This window comes from Eurypyga helias, unplaced genomic scaffold, assembly GCF_000690775.1.
Source record: "Eurypyga helias isolate BGI_N326 unplaced genomic scaffold, ASM69077v1 scaffold4446, whole genome shotgun sequence".
In the NCBI taxonomy this organism is placed as follows: domain Eukaryota; kingdom Metazoa; phylum Chordata; class Aves; order Eurypygiformes; family Eurypygidae; genus Eurypyga; species Eurypyga helias.
In genome coordinates, this window is record NW_010258423.1 from 26,079 (window position 1) to 48,001 (window position 21,923).

The 21,923-nt window shown below is 36.1% G+C and overlaps 1 protein-coding gene across 1 annotated transcript in view; it reads right to left on the bottom strand.

Annotated features, from left to right (window-relative positions):
• Positions 1–21,923, bottom strand: part of LOC104511621 (sodium channel protein type 2 subunit alpha-like) — a gene marked incomplete at its 3' end in the record, with an annotated part of 54,048 nt that overhangs the window by 26,075 nt on the left and 6,050 nt on the right. Inside the window, 14 exon segments of the mRNA XM_010154311.1 lie at positions 986–1,070; positions 1,072–1,331; positions 2,893–3,066; positions 3,923–4,161; positions 5,800–5,932; positions 6,899–7,279; positions 10,469–10,759; positions 12,153–12,359; positions 13,182–13,323; positions 13,867–13,930; positions 17,409–17,681; positions 18,587–18,678; positions 19,364–19,492; positions 21,183–21,272. Coding sequence (XP_010152613.1) covers positions 986–1,070; positions 1,072–1,331; positions 2,893–3,066; positions 3,923–4,161; positions 5,800–5,932; positions 6,899–7,279; positions 10,469–10,759; positions 12,153–12,359; positions 13,182–13,323; positions 13,867–13,930; positions 17,409–17,681; positions 18,587–18,678; positions 19,364–19,492; positions 21,183–21,272 — 2,560 coding nt within the window.

Here is a 21,923-nt window from a genome sequence, read left to right on the forward strand (position 1 = left end):
AGAAAGTTGGGCTATCCGTAAGTATGACAGATGTGTAAAAAAATATTTAAATTACATTTGTCAATTCTTTCTGTTCAAACCTGCAGAATATTTTACAAAGTATACAACAGGTGTCTCATATTAGTCTGGTCAGACTTGGTATTTATGCCTGTGGATAACCATATTTCTAAAATTCATGGATGATACTAAAAAGAGAAGGGATGCTAGTAGTGAACAAGAAAGAGCTACAATTAGGCATAACCATGGTGAAATGATTTAAAATCAAAATGCCATTTTAATCTGAAGTACTAGTGTGGAAATACTGGTAAAAAAAAAAAGAAAAGTACATATACAGAAGATGTGAAAACTTGGAAGGTGGAAGCACTGCAGGAAATCAGGAAAGCAATGCTGGTACAGAAATTTCATGTGTCATTTGGGAATGTATCACAAGGAATGTTGGGTCTAAGTCATGTAAGTATAATTATTCCACATCCTTCTGCACTTGTGTCTCTACTCAAAACGCTGCTTAGAAGGAATTCAGTAGCAAAAGGGATAAGTAGTTTAGAAATCATCACCTATGACAAAAAATGAACAGCTAGGCTTATTTAATTTCAGAAGGAAAAGACTGAAAGTGGAAACAGCCTCTAAGTAATACAAATGTTGTCATGAAGACCCATTGTTTTCCATCACTATTGAGACCAGTCAGTTTAGTTGGCTGTAAAAGGTGATTTACGTTAGATGTTTTTTTAAAAGGCCTTTTTAACTATAAACATAATTCAGCACTGATCATACTAAAGAGGTTACAAACTTACTGAAGATTTAAAAGGAAAGGTAGACAAACATTTTTCATAAGTGATCAAGGTATATTTAAAACTGGTTTAGAGAAAGGGTAAATGAATTACATGATGTCCTAAAGCCCTTCCCCAGTCTTTATCTCTGATTTCTAAACCATGAAAAATGGGAAATATGTTCTAATAGTTTTAAAAAATCCCCACTGATTACGTACCACTAGGTTTCCAATTACCATGACCATCATGAAGACCGTAAGGCACATGGTTTGGCCTGCAACCTCCATGCAGTCCAACATCGTCTCCACACAGCGCTCGGAATACAATCAGGAAAGAGTGGAAAAAGTCATGCATGTGCCAGCGTGGAAGTTCACAGTCACTGGAGATCTTGCAGACACATTCTTTGTAGCTTTTCCCAAACAGCTGCATCCCAACCACAGCGAAAATGAACACAATGATGGCCAGCACCAGGGTCAGATTTCCCAAAGCCCCCACTGAGTTACCAATAATCTTAATCAGCATATTCAGAGTCGGCCAAGATTTTGCCAATTTGAAAACTCGAAGCTGCAAAACAGAACAGTATAGAGTCGTTCATGTTACTAACTGTAATGAAATTATTGCTATACATTTAATATTTCAGTTATCTTGTGTCTAAATCATGTCTCATGTAACCTTTAGAACAGTTACAAAATTTATGTTTCCAGTTCTTTGTACAATACTAGACAACAGCAGTCTTAAGTCCTGGTTCAAGTCATAAGAAGTCAAAAATAGATTCTCTACGCCCATTTCAAATACACTGCGATTACCACAAAATCTCCAATTTAGACTTTGACACTTTTGGTGACTTTAGATAGATATAAACAGGTGTACTTGTTGAACAAGTTGCACAAACCAGTCTTTATACTTTGGTTACGTCTAAGATAATATTACTAAAAATAAGCCAGCACATACAAAATACGAGCAATTTAACAGGATTGTAAGTGTATAGACACTTCCATATCTCTTTCCTCTTAACTGGTAAAGAGATGGAAGAAATGGTTTTCCTAGAAAGAGAAACAAACTAGAGTCGTTAATGACAGGCATACAAGTTACTCACAGATATCTTCAACGGTATCTTTTCTTTAATTTAAAGTAAGTGTAACATGTCTTATAAAGTTTGTCATACAACATTGAGAAAAACAGACAAAGGAAAGTGCTATAAAGTACAACTTGACACAGACAAAAATTAAATTATTTGGAAAGATACAGCAAGCGTTCGGACAACTGGAAGTGGAGAATACTAAAAGGAATCTAAATCTAAATATTATTTCATGGGATGAGACATAAATAAAATATATAGATGTGAAATTAAAACCAGAATTCTGTTACTGAGGGAATCCAGACAGATAGTAAACTTTAGGTAAATGCAGTATAATGCTATACAGTGAACCAGAAAATAGATTAATTTAAACCCACTCTTTTTTTAATGGGGGTTTATTGAGCTTTTATTTAAAGTTAAATATTTTTGCTTTATTTAAGGCAGAAGTTGAGCTTGATAACTAGGAACTCCAGCTTCACGTCTCTTACTGTCTAGGCCTTTTCAAAAGAGGATTTGAACATCAACTTGCATGCTAGACTAGTCTTCAGCAAGACCAAGGTTTTTCAAATTCCTAGTCATGACAGCTACTTAATAACAGCCAGACATACTGTAGTGACTTCTGAGCAAAAAGCTGTTAGACAGCGGATGGACCCTTGCAGAGAAGGCTGGTACTGCTGAAAAATCCCTACACAAAGAAAAATCTGAACACTACTCTCTTCTAAAATGAACGATGTCATGGAAGTCTATCAGCTAAAACTGTCAATAAGCTTTCATTAACTTTATTTACTCTTCTAGTGAGGGCCTGGGGTTCTTGCAATTTTTATTTGCTTTTCTAAAGGGAAAAAAGACTCTAAGAGATACTACTATTAAAAAATGTTAATCCTTAAAGCACACTCACTGCAAGAACAGAACTGATATTGACAATGTCTTGAAGAAGAAATAGACATTACTAAGATGATACATAAACCAAAGTTGACATAATGCATACATGCCACCTAGTGGGTATGTACAAATATAAAAATATAGAAACTTCTTTAGTATATTTACCAATCGAAATGATCGAAGGACAGATAATCCTTCTACATTTGCAAGGCCAAGCTCCATTAAACTAAGGCTCACAATAAAACCATCAAAAATATTCCAGCCCTCTTGGAAATAATAGTAAGGATCCATGGCAATTATCTTGAGAAACATTTCTGCTGTGAAAATTCCAGTAAACACCTGCAAGGAAAATACAGATTCTTACTCTAGTTTCATGAAAAAATATTCATAAAATAAAACAAGCAATATCAACTTTTGGTAAGTTATACATTCAGCAAGCAATCCATGGTAAATCTGAAGAGCTTCTATATATTGCCATACATTGGGGTTAGGAAGTAAACTCAGGTTTGAAGCTTACATGTGCATGAGAATCTTTGGTTTCCAAAGAAAAAGACATAAACAGGAAAAATACGGTTTTTATCTAGTCTGCTAATATGCATGTATAAATATCAAAACACAGATTCTCCTGTGATTGTCATGCTCAGTGTTTCTTCCTTAGATTTCATTTTTGCCCTTGGGACATCTTTCTGCTTCTAGGGATATATTTATGAGAGGGACAATTATTTTATTAGAAAAAAAATGTATACTGAAAGTTGAGAACTGCTTTTCTTCAGGATGGCCTGCAGAAGGCACTGCCATGCCATTTCACCATTTCCTGCACACCCAGACCTCAGGAGGTGCTAGTGAGGAGCAGAACAGGGGTAGGAGTGGAACAGAAAGTTCTTACAATTTGTAAGTATCCAAAAAAAAAAAAATTAACTTCCTCTATCCAGCTTCAATGACAGAAGCTAAAGGTTTTAAAATTCAAAATGCATACCAACTAAATAATTTTTACTATCTTTTGCTCCATAAAGCAAGAGTGACGAAATCCACAAATGTCAAGTGAAGGGGGACTGAGTACAGCTTTAATTTAAATGCCACCATTCCAAGCCTCTAAATATCTAGTCAACATTTTCTTTTGAACATATGTACATAGGTCACAGAAGAATCAAAGAAAAATGCATTTGGCATGTGTGGTGCATCATGAAAGACTTACCAGGTTTCCTACTGAAAGCACACCACTGAACTGTTCTGTCATTGGGTAGTGCTCCATGGCCATGAACAGGGTGTTTAGGACAATGCAGATAGTAATGGCCAGATCAACAAATGGGTCCATCACAATCAAATTTACAATATGTTTGACTTTCAGCCAGGGAGTACAGCAGTCCCAAATCAAGCAAGTGTTAGCAAACTTATACCAGCATGGTGGACATTTCTGTCTGGATTCTTCCAGTTCTAGAGAGAAAAAGACAAATAACATGTTTAACATATTTCTCTATTGCAGTATCACCTGGGTATTTCCTTGAGGCCTAAATGCTGTTTTCGAAGGTACTGTTGATAAACTGTCGATATTGTAAACTTTTTGAAACCAAGGCTACCATCAGGTCAAAGAAATTACAACTAAAAGTAATCTCTCCCACTATGTTTTAAATTTCATGCACAATGATTACTAAATATTCAATAGATAAAACAACCATTCACAAGCTAATGCTGCATAGGATGCAAAACAGAAATTTGTCTCAGAAATCTGGCATACAGTCTGGGCAATGAGTGGACTGAGAGCAGCCCTGCAAAGAAAGGCTTCAGGGGTACTGGTGGATGAAAAACTGCATACGAGTCGTCCATGTGCGCTTGCAGCTTACTGCACCTGCGCAGTAAGCCAGTCTCATCCCGGGCTACATCAAAAGAAGCAAGACCAGCAGGTCGAGGGAGGTGACTCTCCCCCCATGAGACCCCAACCTGGAGTGCTGTGTCCAGCTCTGGAGACCCACCATAAGAAGGACGTGGACCTATTGGAGCGAGTCCAGAGGAGGCCACGAAGATGATCAGAGGGTTGGAGCACTTCTCCTATGATGAGAGGCTGCGAGAATTGGGGTTGTTTTAGCCTAGAAAAGAGAAGGCTCTGGAGGAACCTTAGAGCAGCCTTCCAGTACTTAAAGAGGGCCTACAAGAAAGATGGGGAGGGACTCTTTATCATGGAGTGTAGTGACAGGACAAGAGGTAATGGTTTTAAACTGTAAGAGGGTAGATTTATATTAGAAAGAAATTCTTCACTATGAGGCACTGGGACAGGTTTCCCAGAGAAGCTGTGAATGCCCCATCCCTGGAAATGTTCAAGGCCAGGCTGGATGAGGCTTTGAGCAACCTGGTCTAGTGGAAGGTGTCCCTGCCCATGGCAGGGGGGTTGGAACTAGATGGTCTTTAAGGTCCCTTCCAACCCAAACCATTCTATGATTCTATACATAGACTGAATAAAATATTTTAAATTCTCCTCATGAAAGATGAACATTTAGAGCAAACCTGAATGCAGACAACTATTTAGACAGTATTACAGTCCACGTGTACAAAACTGCACATTATTACCTTCCAATTTGCTATTTTTGTCATAGTCATTTAAGCTTCAAATAATGTTTTGTGCTTTTTTACAAGTAGTTGGTTAATTCAATAATTCAGATTCATTGTATTTAGTCTTATAGAAAGAACAACGTAATCCTTTCTTTGTGAAATAGAATGGCTGGTGAATTGATAGAAGGGGATTGTTCTACTGCAAGAAGCCTAGCCATTTCAGTAATCTAAGAAGAGCTTTTACCCAAAACATAACTTTTCTAGAGAAACACAGAATTGATCAATTACTTTCTGCTTGCATTTAAATTGGAAGTTTGCTGCTTTCACAGCAAACCTATTAGTATATTGAAAATCTGACTGCTTTTCCAAATATATTTAAAAAAACCCCAACTACCTCTATATACAAATCTCATCTTGCCTGTACCAGTTAGGCTGAAACAGCTGCCTTAAAAACACCATTACTAATTAATGTCTCGTGCATTTAACAGCGCTTCATGGCATTGTCATACAAAAAATTCTGTTACATACCTTCCATTGTGTTTGTAAGCATGCTGGCTATACTCATTGCTCTTTGCCTTGCACTAGGATCTGTCAGGTAGTCCATAGGAACATGGTAAGAACTGGACCGTCTCTTTCTTAAGTCAGTTTCTGTAGTAGTGCCCTGAAAATAAAACACTGATAAAATAGCCTATTGATTGTTCATTTAATAAGAAAAACACTGTAAATTATTATAATGTTTTAAACCACTCTGCTGTCCTGCACCACGCTCCATTTAAGTCATGCTTTTGCAATACACTAATGTATGCCTAACTGTGTAAAGCAAATAGTCAAATACATCAGTAGGATTGCTCTTCTGCTTAAGGAATATGTTTGTAAGTATCTTGCTGAAAGAGGGCTGAGACATTAAAACAGATTTTAGATTATAAACAGTTTTTAGGTTACAAAAAGTTTCACAATGCTTGTCAATGAGCTCATCCGTAAATATCTTTCTAATTAGGCAGCAAGGTCTTTTTCTAAACAAGAAAACCCGCAGCCCACACAGCCAGCAGTAAAAACACAAAGAGAAAGTGTATTTTCTTAAAATAACTCATAGCTTAAAATAGAATATCAATTTCCTAGCACACATTTTCAAACAAAATATAAAAAACCACTATTTAATAATGTTGACCTCTCAAAAAAATCCCAACTCCTAGAAAAATTACCTATGTGTCAGGAACACTACCACAACCCAGGTAAGTTCTACTATCAGTGTCACTGGAAAGTTAAATACTCATTTAATATATTCCATTAAGTAAATACAATTAATTTTTTTTTGTTTTCATTTTGATATCTTGTCTGATATACGAATACAGAATCTTCCAGTTACGTCTTCAGTTAGCATAATGAATCAATGAGTATAATACAACACACACTACATTTATTCAGTGGCTTACGATGCTTTTCTGCTAATTCCCAATGAATTAGCATATATTTTCAGTTTCTACTTTAGCTTATAACTGGAATATATGAAAGGAGCATTCACAGCTTGGCCAGAAAGGTAATCGTTCTTAAGTGCCTAAATTTTGCAGAAACAGTAGCTGATCACACATGGAGGACATCATGCCTGAGCTATTGTAGACTTCCTTACATTGCTAGCAGTGGCTGCTTTATCAATCATCACCTCTGGCAGAAGCTGTCCAGTAGGTGACGTCAGAGCTGGCGGCCCACCGACTAAAGAAACCACGCCATTGCAATCCACAGTGCTGTGCATCTTCCCGTTTGCTGGAAGTGGAGGTATTGTCCTGGATGACCTACTGGCCTGACTAATGTTACTGTTGCGCCGTTCACCATGTCTATGAGGAACAAAGAGAGAATCTCTTCTGCTCTCATTGTCTTCAAAAGTGCTGTGCTCATCATCAGCAAAGTCATTTTCTGATCCTACATCCTTTGCTCGACCTCTGAAGCTGAAAAGGCTTGTTCTGCTGTTGCGTCTTGGGGAAAACAGGGAGCCACGAATGCTCAGCAAGGACTGCAGGCAAATAAAAACAATAATTATCATATGAAATTCCTTTTAAATATAATGTTTTGATACAGGGGAAAAAAACCCACAGTGTTAATATGTCTTAAAGGGTAAGGTCATTTACAAAGAAATGAACTGGAACAGCCCCGCTTCCCCCCACCCCCAATACACTCCCTTTTGGATAGTAAACAAAGAGCACATAAGTGACAGACAAAGACTAGTTATTTGCCTATTTGACTGCTTTGGATATATGAAATCAATTGGTTTAATTAGAGTAAAAGAAACTGCTTGACAGAATTCTTCCTCTGCAATTTTGCCTGTTTTATTACCAACTGTTCATAAACTGAGTAGGCACATATAGACACTATTTAACCCATGTTGGCATTAGTCTGACAAGCTGAGTAAATAAATATTTTAGGCAAATTTCCCATGACTCAGTCTGCACACAGAGATAGCTCCCAAATACTGCCTAGTTTTAAAATCATACATGTTTTTTCAGATACTAGTCAACTAGGCCACAAGATAGTTTTTATTTATTTTTAGTGTCTTAGCTATTCTGAACGGGCAAAAGCATACCTGTCATTTTGTATGAACAGTCTCACTAATCTTCATTCGTTTACTCATGGGAGCAAATGTTCTGCTATGGGAGGATCTTTTCAGGATCTTAGTCAAAGTAATGGTCTAATCTTTCAAATTATTATACATGTTCTTAACTTGAATTCATATCAATGATTCTCTTGACTTGACTGATTACCATTAGCACCTGATTACACTCAAGACATCTACGAATAGCAGAGATGATACATAAAGCAGTGTCTTTGTTTCTCTTCTGCAACTTATAGTTATGGACCTGAACCCCATTGTTCAAGGTACTGCAAAATGCAGAACAAAAAGGTACTCTGCAAAGGACTTCTCATCTAGGTGTAACACAACAGATGGATACAAAAAGAGAGGGAATACAAGGAGGCAAAATTGATGGGTATGATAAACAGTGGTCTTAGCTCACCTGAAGTCACTTCCCTGTCAAGCTTTCTGTAGGCAGCATGGTAAAAGAGAGTTTTAAAAAGGGATTTGAGGAAAGCAATGAAGTGTTCTGTGGAAATTCATGGGAGCTTCTTCCAAGCATGAGGGGCAGCAGACCAGAAAGAGCTCAAAGAAACTAGTTTGAAAATTTAACAGGAGGTTATGGATGCTGGCATGGGTCAGTCAAAGCTGGGACTTGACTTGTTTACTGTAAGTAGACAGGGTGGGTTGGCAAGAACTTTAGGCACATGTTTTATGGCACTAAAAAAATATCTTTAGATAGATATGTTTACTAGCAGATTAGGTAACAGCAATGAGATATGTTAGTGCTCTTCGCAACAACACTCGATGAATACGGCAGTAATTGGGACATGGAAAGAGGTCCAGGTTTAAAAATGATTTACAGTTGTAGGTCCAGAGTAGAGTTAAAAAAAAAAAAGAAAAAAGAAATAAAAAGAGAGAGGGGGAGAACTAGCAAAAGGCCTTGTTGAAATCCCTTAGAAAACTGTCAAAGGGGTAAAAGGATCTTCTAAAAGATAACTAAACCAGGAGAATTGAGGGGACACAAAATCATGAATGTTAGGAAGAATAAGTTTTCAAGAAGAACATAATGGTCAGTTACATTGAAGGCAAGTGAGATGTCAAGGAAAATGTCAAAGATAAGATATAGACCTGAGTTTTGTCTAGGTAAAGGTTTTTAATAACTGGTGAGTGGATTTTCTGTTTAGTGGCGAGAACCCAGAGAAAAGAGGAACTAGGGTTGAAAAACGAGAGGGGAGAGGATTTCTAGACTGTCATAGTCAACAGCTGTAAATGAACTTGGAGATGGAAAGTTAAGAGAAGAAAGTTGTATGAGGAATGCTTCATTTCTTATAAGATGAATGAATTGAGCGGTATTTGAGTAAGGCTGCAGTTTGAATGAAGACACAAGTAAAAATATGCACCTAAGGGATCAGATGGCTCTTCAACATGAAGTTGAAGTCAGTGAATATAGGTGTGAATATTTGTACATAGAACAGAATGAATCATGAACTAAATCCAGTAATGAAGTCCTACAGAGACTAATTAGACAGTTAACAACATTAAACAATGGCAGACCAAGGAGGAGGGGAGGGGAAGATGCAGAACTATTTAAAAAGGAAGTACGTTAGGAAGGAAGTGGAAGGAGGAGTTAACTTGAAAGAAATGGGAAACTAGAAACAATATATTCCCACAGTCTGGTTTAAGGAGGACATTCCTTCAGAAAATATTGGTTGAAGAGGTCTGAGCTTCTTTGAGAATGTGAGCAGGAGGAAGTGATACACAAAGAGAATATGGATGCTCATGATCTATTTAGGGATGAAACAGGCTTTCCAGAGACAATAATAGAAGAATATTAAGAAGGAAGGAATGAGTTTAGTAACAGTGACTAAAAGGAGGGAGAAAGCAAGTCATAGACCAGGGAGAACTGAGAAGGTGGGGATAAAAGGAAGAAGCATATTGAAGCACACAAAGGGGCAGTAAAAGGACAGCATGGATGTGAGGTCTAGACTTGAAGTGCTGAGGGGAGAGTTGGAGGTGGGCATATGAAGGTGAGTTCTGAAAACCGTAGAAGGGATAACGTAACAAAACTACCAAATGAAATAAATGTCTGGACGGGAGATGCAGATGGCACTCTTGAGTCACTGGCGTTTCAATGTAAGAGAACGCATGCAAGGACGCATTGCCACAGATATTTCCACCTTCTTTAAGATAACACAATCAATTAATTAATCAAATTTCACACAAACATTTATGCAATTTCTATGAGGTTTTTTTTGCATCCCAAATTTAGTACTTTCTTATTTAAAATAAAATTCCTTTGTATGTGTGCACCAAATTTTGAAGCCACTGATCATGCTGAATACATCCATCTTGATGGGGAGATAGGTCCATTTTCATTAAGAAACTTGAAATACAACTGATTTTAATTAATACACATTAATTTGGATTTCCACATATAAATTCAAAATAAAAACAAAACCTCCCAGATTCTTGGAGTTCCATCTTTGGCTGAAAGTATTAGCTTGGTCATACTTTAAGATATTAAAGAACTTGTGGTATCTTTTGCAAGAATTGACCAAACTCCCTTACAGGGTTCTGTTTATATGATGAGCAGACAACAAAGGTGTTTAGGAGGTAATAATACTATGGTACCTGGTGTGGGGAAGAGAATCTCTTTTCATATGTCAGTCTATTCCCCTCAATGGAAAATCGGAAACCTTTTCTTTTGATGCTGTCCTCTGATTCAGATTTGTGAAATTCTTCCCCATCCTTCTCCTCGCCTTCAGATTGTTCTTTTTGCTTTTTTTTCTTTCTTCTGTTCCTCCTCTCTTTAGCACTCTTTGAGCTCAGTTTTGATGCCTCAGAAGAACTTTCGGAGAATCCACCTATGCCACCTACTCCACTATAATCTCTTGAGTCAGCTGCCGCAGCTGCTGCTGCTGCCTATACATACAAGCACATACGCAATTTACATTTACACAAACACACACCGCCCACTATTTTAAACTTATTGCCATTCTTAAAAAACTAGTGATTTTGCAATAAAAGCAATGATCCCACTTCACTGAACCCAGCATATCATAAGAAGTATAATTTGTGAAATACCACAGGAACCGTAATTTGCCGCTGCTCCATAAACAAGGAATTAAAGCAGCTCAAGGGAAAACTGTGCTGTTAGAGAACCAAGTTAACAAGCATCTGTTTTAGACTGGAGCAATATGTTGCAATGAATTTTTCACCTGAAATACTATATAAAAGTAACGAATCAAGGCTCAAACAACAGGAAGCAACACATTCTTAAGCCGTTTTGCTGGATTTTGAATCTTCTCTAGTCTATGAAAGAACTGGTGTAACATTGCTTATCTCAGTTTTGCAAATCATAATCAGAGATCTGAGTTAAACTGCAGGCTACTAGAGACCTGTTTCTGAGTGAAGGTTTGAACACTTGTGGAGCATTTCATTAACACGTATTTACAAACAAAAAAACTCACAAACAAACTAACCAACCAACCAAAAAACCCTACTGCTGACTTTAGTCATGTGCTTACGTGGAAGACAGTTCAAGTTCTGTTCTATGTGGCCACATGTCAAGCAGACATTATCAATTATCTTATTAAAGATTTCAGTGTCTTCAAAAAACGAAAAGGAATTTCAAAGCAGTATGAAATCATGATCTCTGTACCACAGAAATGTTTTCTCCAGTTTCTCTATTTTTTTCCAGTTTTCCTTAAAACTGGAACACTATGGCTTTCTGCTGTGAGAGCTGGGGAAGGAGTAGAAAAAGCTAAATGTTGCTGAAACAAAACATTTCTCCCACAGCACCTACAATAGTTTTGCTTCTGTTACTTAAATAAGCAGACTTCCTGGGGTTTTCCCCACATCTCCATCTCATATAATCACAGAATAGTTGAGATTGGAAAGGAACCTCTGGAGGTCATCATGTCCAACTCCCCAGCTCAGACAGGGTCACCTAAAGCAGGCTGCCCAAGACCAGGTCCAGATAGCTTTTGATTATCTGCAAAGATGGTGATTCCACAAGCAGTCTGGGCATCTTGTCCAAGCACTCAGTAAAAAAGTTAATTTCCATCTCCAATTTGATTATCCAGTATTTTAGCTCATTGGTTATCATTTTTGTCACAAATTAACAGGTTCACTCAAGCCAGCAGAAGCAGTACAATGGAAAACATTAAAGATTGTTTACAAAACAAAGGAATTTATAAGTCTGGAGGTAATACATATTTTTAGGAGTAGGGAAGTAAAAGTATTCTCACATGTAGACATAAAGCATCCAATCACCATTATGAATGGAAGAAGTTATTTTACTTTACAGGGATACCTGAGCTTCTTCTTGTTGCTTTTTCAGTTGTTCCAGCATTTGCTGAAATTCTGCTTCTTTCTGCTCTGCTTCTTCCATGGTTGCTCGATTCTGTTCTTCATAGGCCATCGCAACCACAGCCAGGATCAAATTAATCAGGTAGAAAGAACCCAGGAAAATGACCAAAACAAAAAATATCATGTATGTTTTCCCAGCAGCACGCAGTGTCTGGGGAAAAAGAGTTAATGCACATTTTTAGTAGACTTTTAAATACTGTTGCATAATATGGTAGCATCTGTGTTATAATCTAGAAACACATTTTAAGATTGCTTTTTGTCAGCACAAGATTATTTAGTTACTTTTTCCCTATACAAATAGCATTATATCCTGGTTACACGTGCAAAAATCCAAGTTTTGTGTCTACTACGGTCAAGGTAATTAAGATTCTGTAGCTTGAACAGTTCAGCACTTCTACCAACAAGAATCTGCTGTAGCAGTTGCTGCCCCTACTATACATCTATATTATAGCCTTTAAATCTAACAGTAGTGGGGCCACTAACCAACATCTTACCTTCTTGCCTCATCAGTCCCAAACTACAGTGCCACAAAGACAGTGCAGTATACAAAATGTCATGCTTCACAACATCACTGTCCTCAGGTTAAGGGTACATGCAGTTCAGGGACAAGACGTAACCTTTTCAAAGACAACACATTTGTACTAGACTGCAAATCAATTTAACTAGCATCTGTTTACAGCATGTTTGGGTAAGAAGCTTTAACAACTTAAGTTCATTTACTCATTTTTGAAAAGGAACAGTAATGTTTAACCACCTTCATAAAATAGCAGCTATTTATTATTATGTATTTGAGTAGCACATGGGAACCTAAATCATGAACAAGGCCTCCATTAGGTTTAGATAGCTTACACATATGAAATAAAAGATGCTTTCTGTCCCAAAGGCCTTAGGGACACGTGAATGAAAATAACTATGCAAGTACTATGTAGTAATGGTATTGGTGATGGTGCTGTTTATTTTAATAAGTCCTCACCAGCTGGTAAAGATTCTCCCAAAAGTCCTGAGTCATCAATCGAAACAGTGACAAGAATGCCCAACTGAATGTATCAAAACTTGTGTAGCCATAGTTGGGGTTTCTACCAGCTTTCACACATATATATCCTTCTGGACATTGACTACAAAAGAAGAGGAAATGCTATTTTTAACAACTACTCTAAGTTATGATATGCTATAGAAAATCACAAAATTGTTCAGGAGTACCAGTTGCTAATGAAATTATGAACAAGTAAAAGTTTATTCTCATGCCTAAGATTAAAATATACATCTTACTGGTTTTCAATTTTTAATTCAATGCTTTCATAATATAAGTAATAGTAATCTACCCTTCCCCACAATTTGTCATATCAACATATCTCACCAAGACAAGAGAAGAATGTCAGCTAGCGTGGCTGACAATACACAGTTGTCAGCAAGCTGGCAGCGACATTTATGCACATAGCATTCATGTGGTTACCTTTACAAAATTAGCCTAAGATGCTGAAGAAAGTGCCTGTGTAAACTCAAATAACATAGATGGTTATATTTAGGTATAGCTTCAATTGCAAAACTGGTAATTTGCTACTCTATGGTACAGTTGATACTGAAGTTGACCACCTGAGCTAGTCTAAGTAACTAATGATTTTGTTCTTGAGGCAAAATGAAAAATGACTGTTTCTTACCCTGCATCTGAGCTATTGCCACACAGCAGAGCATCATTTTGTCCTTCCAAGAAGTAGAAATGACCTGTTTTTTAAAAAAATGAATGAAAAAGTCGATGAGAAAGACATCATTTATACCTAATTGAAACTGAGCACTGCTCAGTTTCAGCACTGCTCTTTTACATTTTAAAGAAATAAGCAGAGCTAACAAGTAATTTAAGAGCAATATATAATGATCAGGAATGAAAACAATGTGGAAAATACTGGTTTGACAGGAAAATTACTTTCTATAGACTCTTCAAGTTACCCTTTCTTTAGAAAATAGAAAGGTAGTTGTGCAGCTAATTCTCACTAACATACCCAAGTGAATAAGATACAATGGGTGGACTACCAAATTGCCTATGTTGGCACAAGTGAACAAATACCAGGAAAACAAGACGAAGGATGAGGGTAATTCCCTGCTTTTGATATTCATTTAGTGATATGCATTTAGTGTTATTCATTACATGCTATTTTATCTAAATATTACTTGAAAAAGTACTGAAATTTTTGCAGCATGAAAACACAAGACAACATGCACAAGAAATGGCTAAATGGATCTTGGCTTGAGCAGCTGAGAGAGAAAGCAAGCTTATATTGTACATTACAAAAAATTACTACACCACATTCTATAGCAGTGTATTTGGAAGTATCTATATGTATTTTGTTATTTTATCATTGTAAAATGAAGTAAAAGATCATTTAAAGACACAGAAGTCTTAAATCCTCACAGCACTTTTTTTTTTTTTTCTTTGTTCTGCTTTGAGGCAGAAAGGGGAAAGCAATTTGCCATCAATTCCTAGTCTGGGATTCTTATGGTAAAATGGGAATCTCTAGTGGAGAATTTTTTTGGATCAGATGGCATATTAAGTTAAAGTTGCCAAAATTAGATATGTTCTGGCTGTTCCCAGGAAGCAGATGGTTCCTTGAGCTACACTGCCAGCTGGCATGGACTAGCTTAGCTGGCATGAACTAACTGAGGGCTAATACTAAAGCGACAAGCAGGGAATTGCAACCAGTTCCTATTGACTGCTTCTACTCTGTTACCAGCAGTACATGACAGAAACAGCATAAAATCTGTTTATTTCGGGGGGGTAGGGTGTGGAGAGAGAGAGATTACATGCATAATTTATGCATCTGCAATCTATTCTCAGATATCGGATAAGAAAATAGTGGATTTTCAGACATTCTGAAATGGAGTGCCTCCAGACTCACACAGTCACATCCCCTGTGAGAGATCTAACCCCTACTTCAGAGTTTAAAGATGCAGGTGGGCACCAAGCTGAATTTTCAAAATTGCCTCTGGGCTCAAGTCACATTCTTATGTGTCGCAGCTCCACTTCTGGTAAGCAGAGGATCCAGTTAAACTATCCAATCATCTCAAATCTCAGCCCACAATTTTGGAAAACACTTAACTAAAATTTTTCAATACAAAGATGATAATGATGAAGTAATAAAAATAGTCAATATAAGTTTATAAAAATATGCCATATATAAAACTATTCCTATCTCCTGCCAACTTAATAACACGACAACAGTCACATGACACAAGTCCTACATGACACTTTCATAAGCAAATAAAGGGGAGATATTATGTCTGGAATCATTATAAAATACTTGAAAAAAGATTCTCAGAGAGCAGTTGCCAGTGACCCAATGTCAATTCATCCCCTGAAGATCCTCCAGGGATCTGTGCTATACACAGCTATCATAACAAGTTTCATTACCAACTCAAGACATGAAACAGAAAAAATGCAACAAGTACTCTGAAGAGATCAAGGTAGCAGAGATGATGATTGAAATTTAGAATGACCTTTACAAACTGTCAAGCTGGTCCAAAAGCAATTGGATTTATTTCAACAGAGACAAGTGGAAAATGCTACAGTTGACAAGGCAAAATCAAATATGTAAATGGAAAACAGACAGGATTTGGCCACACCACAGCTGTACAAAAAGAGGCAGAGACTATCACGAACTGTAAGTTGACTGTGAGTCAACAATACAGTGCCGATATAAAAAATTATATAACTTCCAGATGTGTTAATAGGAATGTTGCATATATGGCACAAGAGGTAATTCTAATTTGTACATTTATTAGAGGAGTAAATACCAGATTTGAGCGTCTCATTAAAAAAATACCAAAACCAACCAACCAAAAATCATAGACTAATTGGAAATAGTCCAAAAAAGCAAAAAATATTGTGACAGTAGGTATAGAAAATGCAAAACAGAAAATAGGATTGCTTGATTTAGAAAAGACCAGAAATAAAGAAGGTAACAGTTTTAAAATATGATAAATCGTACAAAGCAGCCTATGATTATCCTATTTCTAAATCCACAGGAGAAGTAGTAATATATTCAATATGAAATTAGGAAAACTTCTGTCAGATATTCAGAACAAACTTTCTGTTTGTGTGATGTAGTATCAGAAACAGCTATACAGGAATAGAATGGAATCTGTTCTTCAGATATTTTAATGAATATCTGAAGAATATATGATAAAGAATTATCATCCAAAATTTTCTCCAAGGTGACATTTTATGACAGCACAAGCATGCTAAGTATATTAAAAGACTGTAAGACAATTAGACTTGGATCCAAAAACATTTCGCTGTTAAACTGAGGTTTCCTAACTTTCAGTGATACAGGCACCAGTGACAACATTTATACAGATTTTATAAAGAAATAAAGGTTATGCCTAATCACAAAACTTAAAACCCTAAATACACTGAAATAAATAGGAGACAGAACAGATAAATAGGAGAGACTGAAGCTATTCAGCATAATGAAAGACAGAACAGCAGACTACTGTAGATATGTTCAGAGTTGCTCTACTGGAATTTTAAAACAATTTTTGTTAACACAGTAGTGACATTCCACCATTTCAGGTAAATACTGTGTTATGAGTTACAAAGGAGACTAAAATGCTGAATTCTTGATTTTCCACAGATAAGAAACAAACTAAAAGATACATAATATGAAGTCTAGTTTTTATTTTGCTTGAATAAGAAGCATGGGGTAAATCACCACTGCTCTTGTAAAGGCATATCTGTGTTGTGCAAGGGTGTGTGGTGTGCAGACACCCATCAAGTTCCAGAAGAAACAATGCAGCTACATTTACATGCTATGGCAGGATTCATGAGCTAACTGATGTTCAGATGTGGATTTATTATATTGGGCATTATCTTGCACTAATGTAGATATACGATTATCAGACCCATATTAGAACTGCCCCACTTCAGGAGGCTTGAAGCTAGCATGGAAATTTCTGCTTTTTGCTGCAATGTGGATTGTCTCTAAAAGTCATACTTGGTAAAAGGTAAAAAGATATTTTGGTTCCCAGTACAATACTTTGAGTATGTTAAACTACATTATGACTGTTCTTTTATTTACTATATAAGTGCTTTTATGTCTCTTGCCCAGAATACATGATTTTAAATGCAATGGAAAGACACTGATGCTTTTGTATCTGTTTAAAAAAATTCCAGAAAATCAATGCAATAGAGGATATAATTAACTCTTACTTCTGTCTTCGATGTACTCATCCCAGTTAAATGTTGTCATTGTTGTATTAATAAAAGTACCATTTTCACCTACAGAGCTATTAAAGTAGGAAATAACAGTTGTTTCAAAAGTTGAATTGTCTGGAGGCCACTGAAGGCATTTATTCCTCAAGTTGCCCATGAACAGCTGCAGCCCTATTAGTGCAAATACACTCAGACAAAACACAGTCAGGATCATAACATCCGAGAGCTTCTTCACAGACTGAATTAGGGCTCCCACAATAGTCTTCAAGCCTACAAAGGGGAAAAAAAAATTATTATGATGTTAAACAGATACCAAACACACAAAAAAAATCATGTGATTTTTCCTGACAAGATAAAGTTTTCATGCAAAATGACAACTGAGTCTAATATTTGTGATACAATAATTTTCATGAAAAGACTTATTACTTGTGAAGATGAATGAAAAGCTGTAAGTTTATGCTTATTTTATAGTGTACAGAAATAAAAAGTAGATAATACCAAACACATTGTTTATGCCAAAACACGTGATTTTATTATTCATGCTATATCTCAACCCTACATAGGAAAGCATCGCTTGCGTTTGCTGATGCTTCTTGCCCAAACCTTTCTTATATGAACCTTTTGAAAATTAATCTGCATTAAGAAACCCATTATAAAGACATTATAAGCGTGTATTTGCATGATAGCATAATAATCTTCTTACAATATAAGAGGGCTGATGGTTTGGAGAAGAAAGACATCTTTAAATCAATACCCCATGCATTGCCCATGCTATCCTTCAGAGTTTAGGTTTTTATATATGACTTAAAACTGAATTAAGTTGCTATATCAAGTGCCTGCAATAAATGATAAAATTTGCATCAGTATGAAAGCTTAAAAATAACTTATATTTAAAACATATAAAGGAAAGCTTGATGTCATAAGATGCAAATCACATAGGCTGATTACTGCAAGTATCTCATGCAAGAATTCGTTAAACTCAAAGGCTGATTTTTTTGAAAAGAATATACAAGTAATATAAAAAAATCAAGAATCAATTTAAACAAAATTACGTGTCTTGATTCCTGCTTTTTTATTTTGTTAACAATGTGTAGCAAACAAGGCTTATGCTTTAAAAACGTGAGTATAGCCTCTGTAGAACAAAAGTCAGCCTCGGTGTTTAACCTCGCTCTCACCTGGAATGACTGATATTGTTTTCAAAGCTCGGAGAACTCTGAATGTTCTCAACGCTGAGACATTGCCCAGGTCCACAAACTCTGTCACATATCTGTAATAGGGGAGTTCACACACAAACACAATGACAGCACACAAATAACAATCGGAGTTATGAGGGGCCTAACACCTCACAGCCTAACACCTCACACCCACTACTTCTTACCTGGGATTACAGAAATAGTTTTCAAAGCTCTCAATACTCTGAAAGTGCGAAGAGCTGAAACATTGCCTAGGTTTACAAATTCTGTTACATACCTGTAGGATTAAATCACAGTTACTCAGAATTGAGGCAAATTTTACTCTATTTGCTTGGGTCTTTGATCAAGACCTCTTCACCGTTCACTGTATTTTGCCTGTGTTATAAATATGCTTCTGACCATAAAATTAAATTTTATCAAAATAAACCACATTGACTTGATGTTTGAAACCTAATTTGGTCATCTTATAGCAGGAAGTCAAAAGGATTCCTTTAAATCTGGTAGGCAGAAAGGAGACAGGATATGAACAGTTCAGGCTGATGGCATTCACAATGCTAACGGGCTGGCACACCATACTGGCCACTGCAGCACATGCTTAGTTAGAAATACTAAAATGTGTAAAAGAGGCAGAAAAAAACATATTGAAACTGCAGGAAGTCCAGGCTCCAAATGTCTGGCTGACAAAATATGAGGCAATTTTTAGTCACTAATTTCATGCTATCAGAAAAATTTTTTTAATTAAAAAAGTAGAAGACTTACGCAAATGTAATGACAGTGAAATCTAGCCAATTCCACGGGTCTCGAAGAAATGTGAAATCTTCTAAACAGAAGCCCCTTGCAAGAATTTTAATAAGTGATTCAAATGTATAAATTCCAGTGAATGTGTATCTGAGGAAAATAGGCAAGACAGAGTTTATAGAAACATACTTGTTATCTTTAGACATTATGCTCTCCAGTTGCTTTATTCTCATTTTCTTCATTTTAAGTGGCATAAGAATTTAATGGAAGTTACAACCAACATTAAACATCTGCAGAATTTATACCATAAGGAAGGAGGAATCAAATTATGATTAAAAGACTCAATGACAACCCACAGCTTAAGTTCAAATTCTATACCAATGAGACAGATGCAAAACTCCCAGTTACTTCAGTGGTGCATGTTTATGTCCAGTCTGAATCTATGTTATAACAAAACACACAGATGGATTACATTAGAATTTCAGAAGCTGCTTCCAGACTAAAAATGTCTTTCTTCAATGTTATTTTTATGCTGAAATGTTGCTTAGTTCCATGAGCTTGCAATGTGCCAACCTTCAACAGTCCTCATTGACTTAGCTACAGAGTAGGTGTATCAAGTACTTCACCTTCAGCAAGACAGGCATAGTACTGAAATGAAATCAGTGTTTTCAGATGCAAAATCCTGTGCAAGAACAATCAAAATATTTACAAATGCCCATTTTGATTAAAAAACTGGTTGAAATGGAAAAAGTAAAAACATTTAATTTCAGTTTTCTATTTCCAAATGTTGTAAATTTGAAATTTAGTTTCATTTATACCCCTAATGGACAAGAATTCAAATTAGATTGCTTAAAAGGCTGGAACTGGTTTTCAGACTTGAGCCAACCTAAAACCAATTTTCCAACGGGAATTTTTTCAGTTCAATTATTAAAAATTTTTTTCCCCTGCACTACTTTATTCAACAGATGAGGACTTCTGCTGTATATCTAAATAGCATATATAATGATATGAATAAATATTCAAGCCAGCTATCTTTATTCATAAATGTTTATCATATGCTAGACATCCTGAATACATGCATGTTCATAATGAACTCAAAATGACAATGTCTCCACCAAATTTATAGCCCTATGATTTCACTTTTAATTACTGAAGATTAAACAGGTACATATCATCCAAAGCAGTTAGGAATGAAGAATAAGCAGAAGCATAAAATGCTATTGCAAAAATGAAGGACCATGAAGAGCAGTGTTTCACACTTTGGTCTACAGCATTGGAGCGATCACAAAATACGCACCAATTGTATATTGGCACCAAGTAGTTGACATCACACTGGACCTTCTCCTATGGCAAGATTAGCCAACCACTTAAATACTTTTTTAATAGCTTATATTTCATACAAGCTTCCCATTGTTAGATTGTCTTTGGCAAAGGAAAGCTGCACTGTGGTGAACACAGCCATCCATTAGATGATCCCTTTAACGGTTATTGCTATACAGAAGAAAGAGTACATTTCTCCACATTCTTGCATAGACGTAACATAGAATGCAGTGGAAGATATTTATGATCCACTTTTATGCATGGTCAGAAGACTATCTTCTCTTCTTACATTCCCCAGAAAGTACCACAGAGGATGGACATTGAACAATTGGTAATGAGGAAAGTGTTGTAAAATATATGTATTTAATATTACACAGAAGAAACTAGCATCAGGATAGCTGTTAAAAGGATATGCCAACTAGGTAGCTGCTGCTAGTGGATGCCAGCCCAGTATGAAATAATTTACAGCAGTTTATTTCAGATTACTAAATATTGTTCAAAGAAAATCCATTTAACTTACTCTACATTCTTTGTCCAGTCCGGAGGGTTACTCATGGTCATAAATACACAGTTGGTCAAAATAGTGCACATGATAAGCATGCTGAATAATGTAGGTTAAGAGTTAAGGAACGTAAGCCAGAAAATCTCATAAAACAAGTATCAAATAACATGCTGCTTTGGCAGATTTCCACTGTCAGGAGCTATTCTCTCTCCATTGCTCTGTTAACATTCAGGGAAAAGCCCTGAATATGTTAAAGCTTCCACAGTCACTGATTTATAGCTAAGAGATCAATCACATACTAAAAATTTGAAAAACTGAAAGATATATTACAAAAAAACACACAACCCTTAATTTTAAGACTACCTTAGATAATTTTTCTTTTGAATAAAAATTTGGAAGTTTGAAGCAGTAGCTTCTAATTCAGTCGAATAACATAAAAAACATTTGTTTGGGATGATCTAGACAAATCTGATCTACTTCATGCATACAAAACAGTGAAAAATACTTTTTCTCGCTTTTCTTCTTTTATGGTTCACCATAAAATTTGGCATATATCAATATTTTTCCTTCTAATACATACATTAAAAGCTAGTTATCACATAGTAGGAGAGACCATAGGGAAGTTTTAGGGAGACAAATATTCTATTACTTATCGCTTCATTTATGGTTTTTTGTAATATAAATGTTGGTAGAGGGGAAGGCACATGATATTCTCAAAAGAAGAATTCCAAAATAAATCCATCAATAATTTCCTTGATT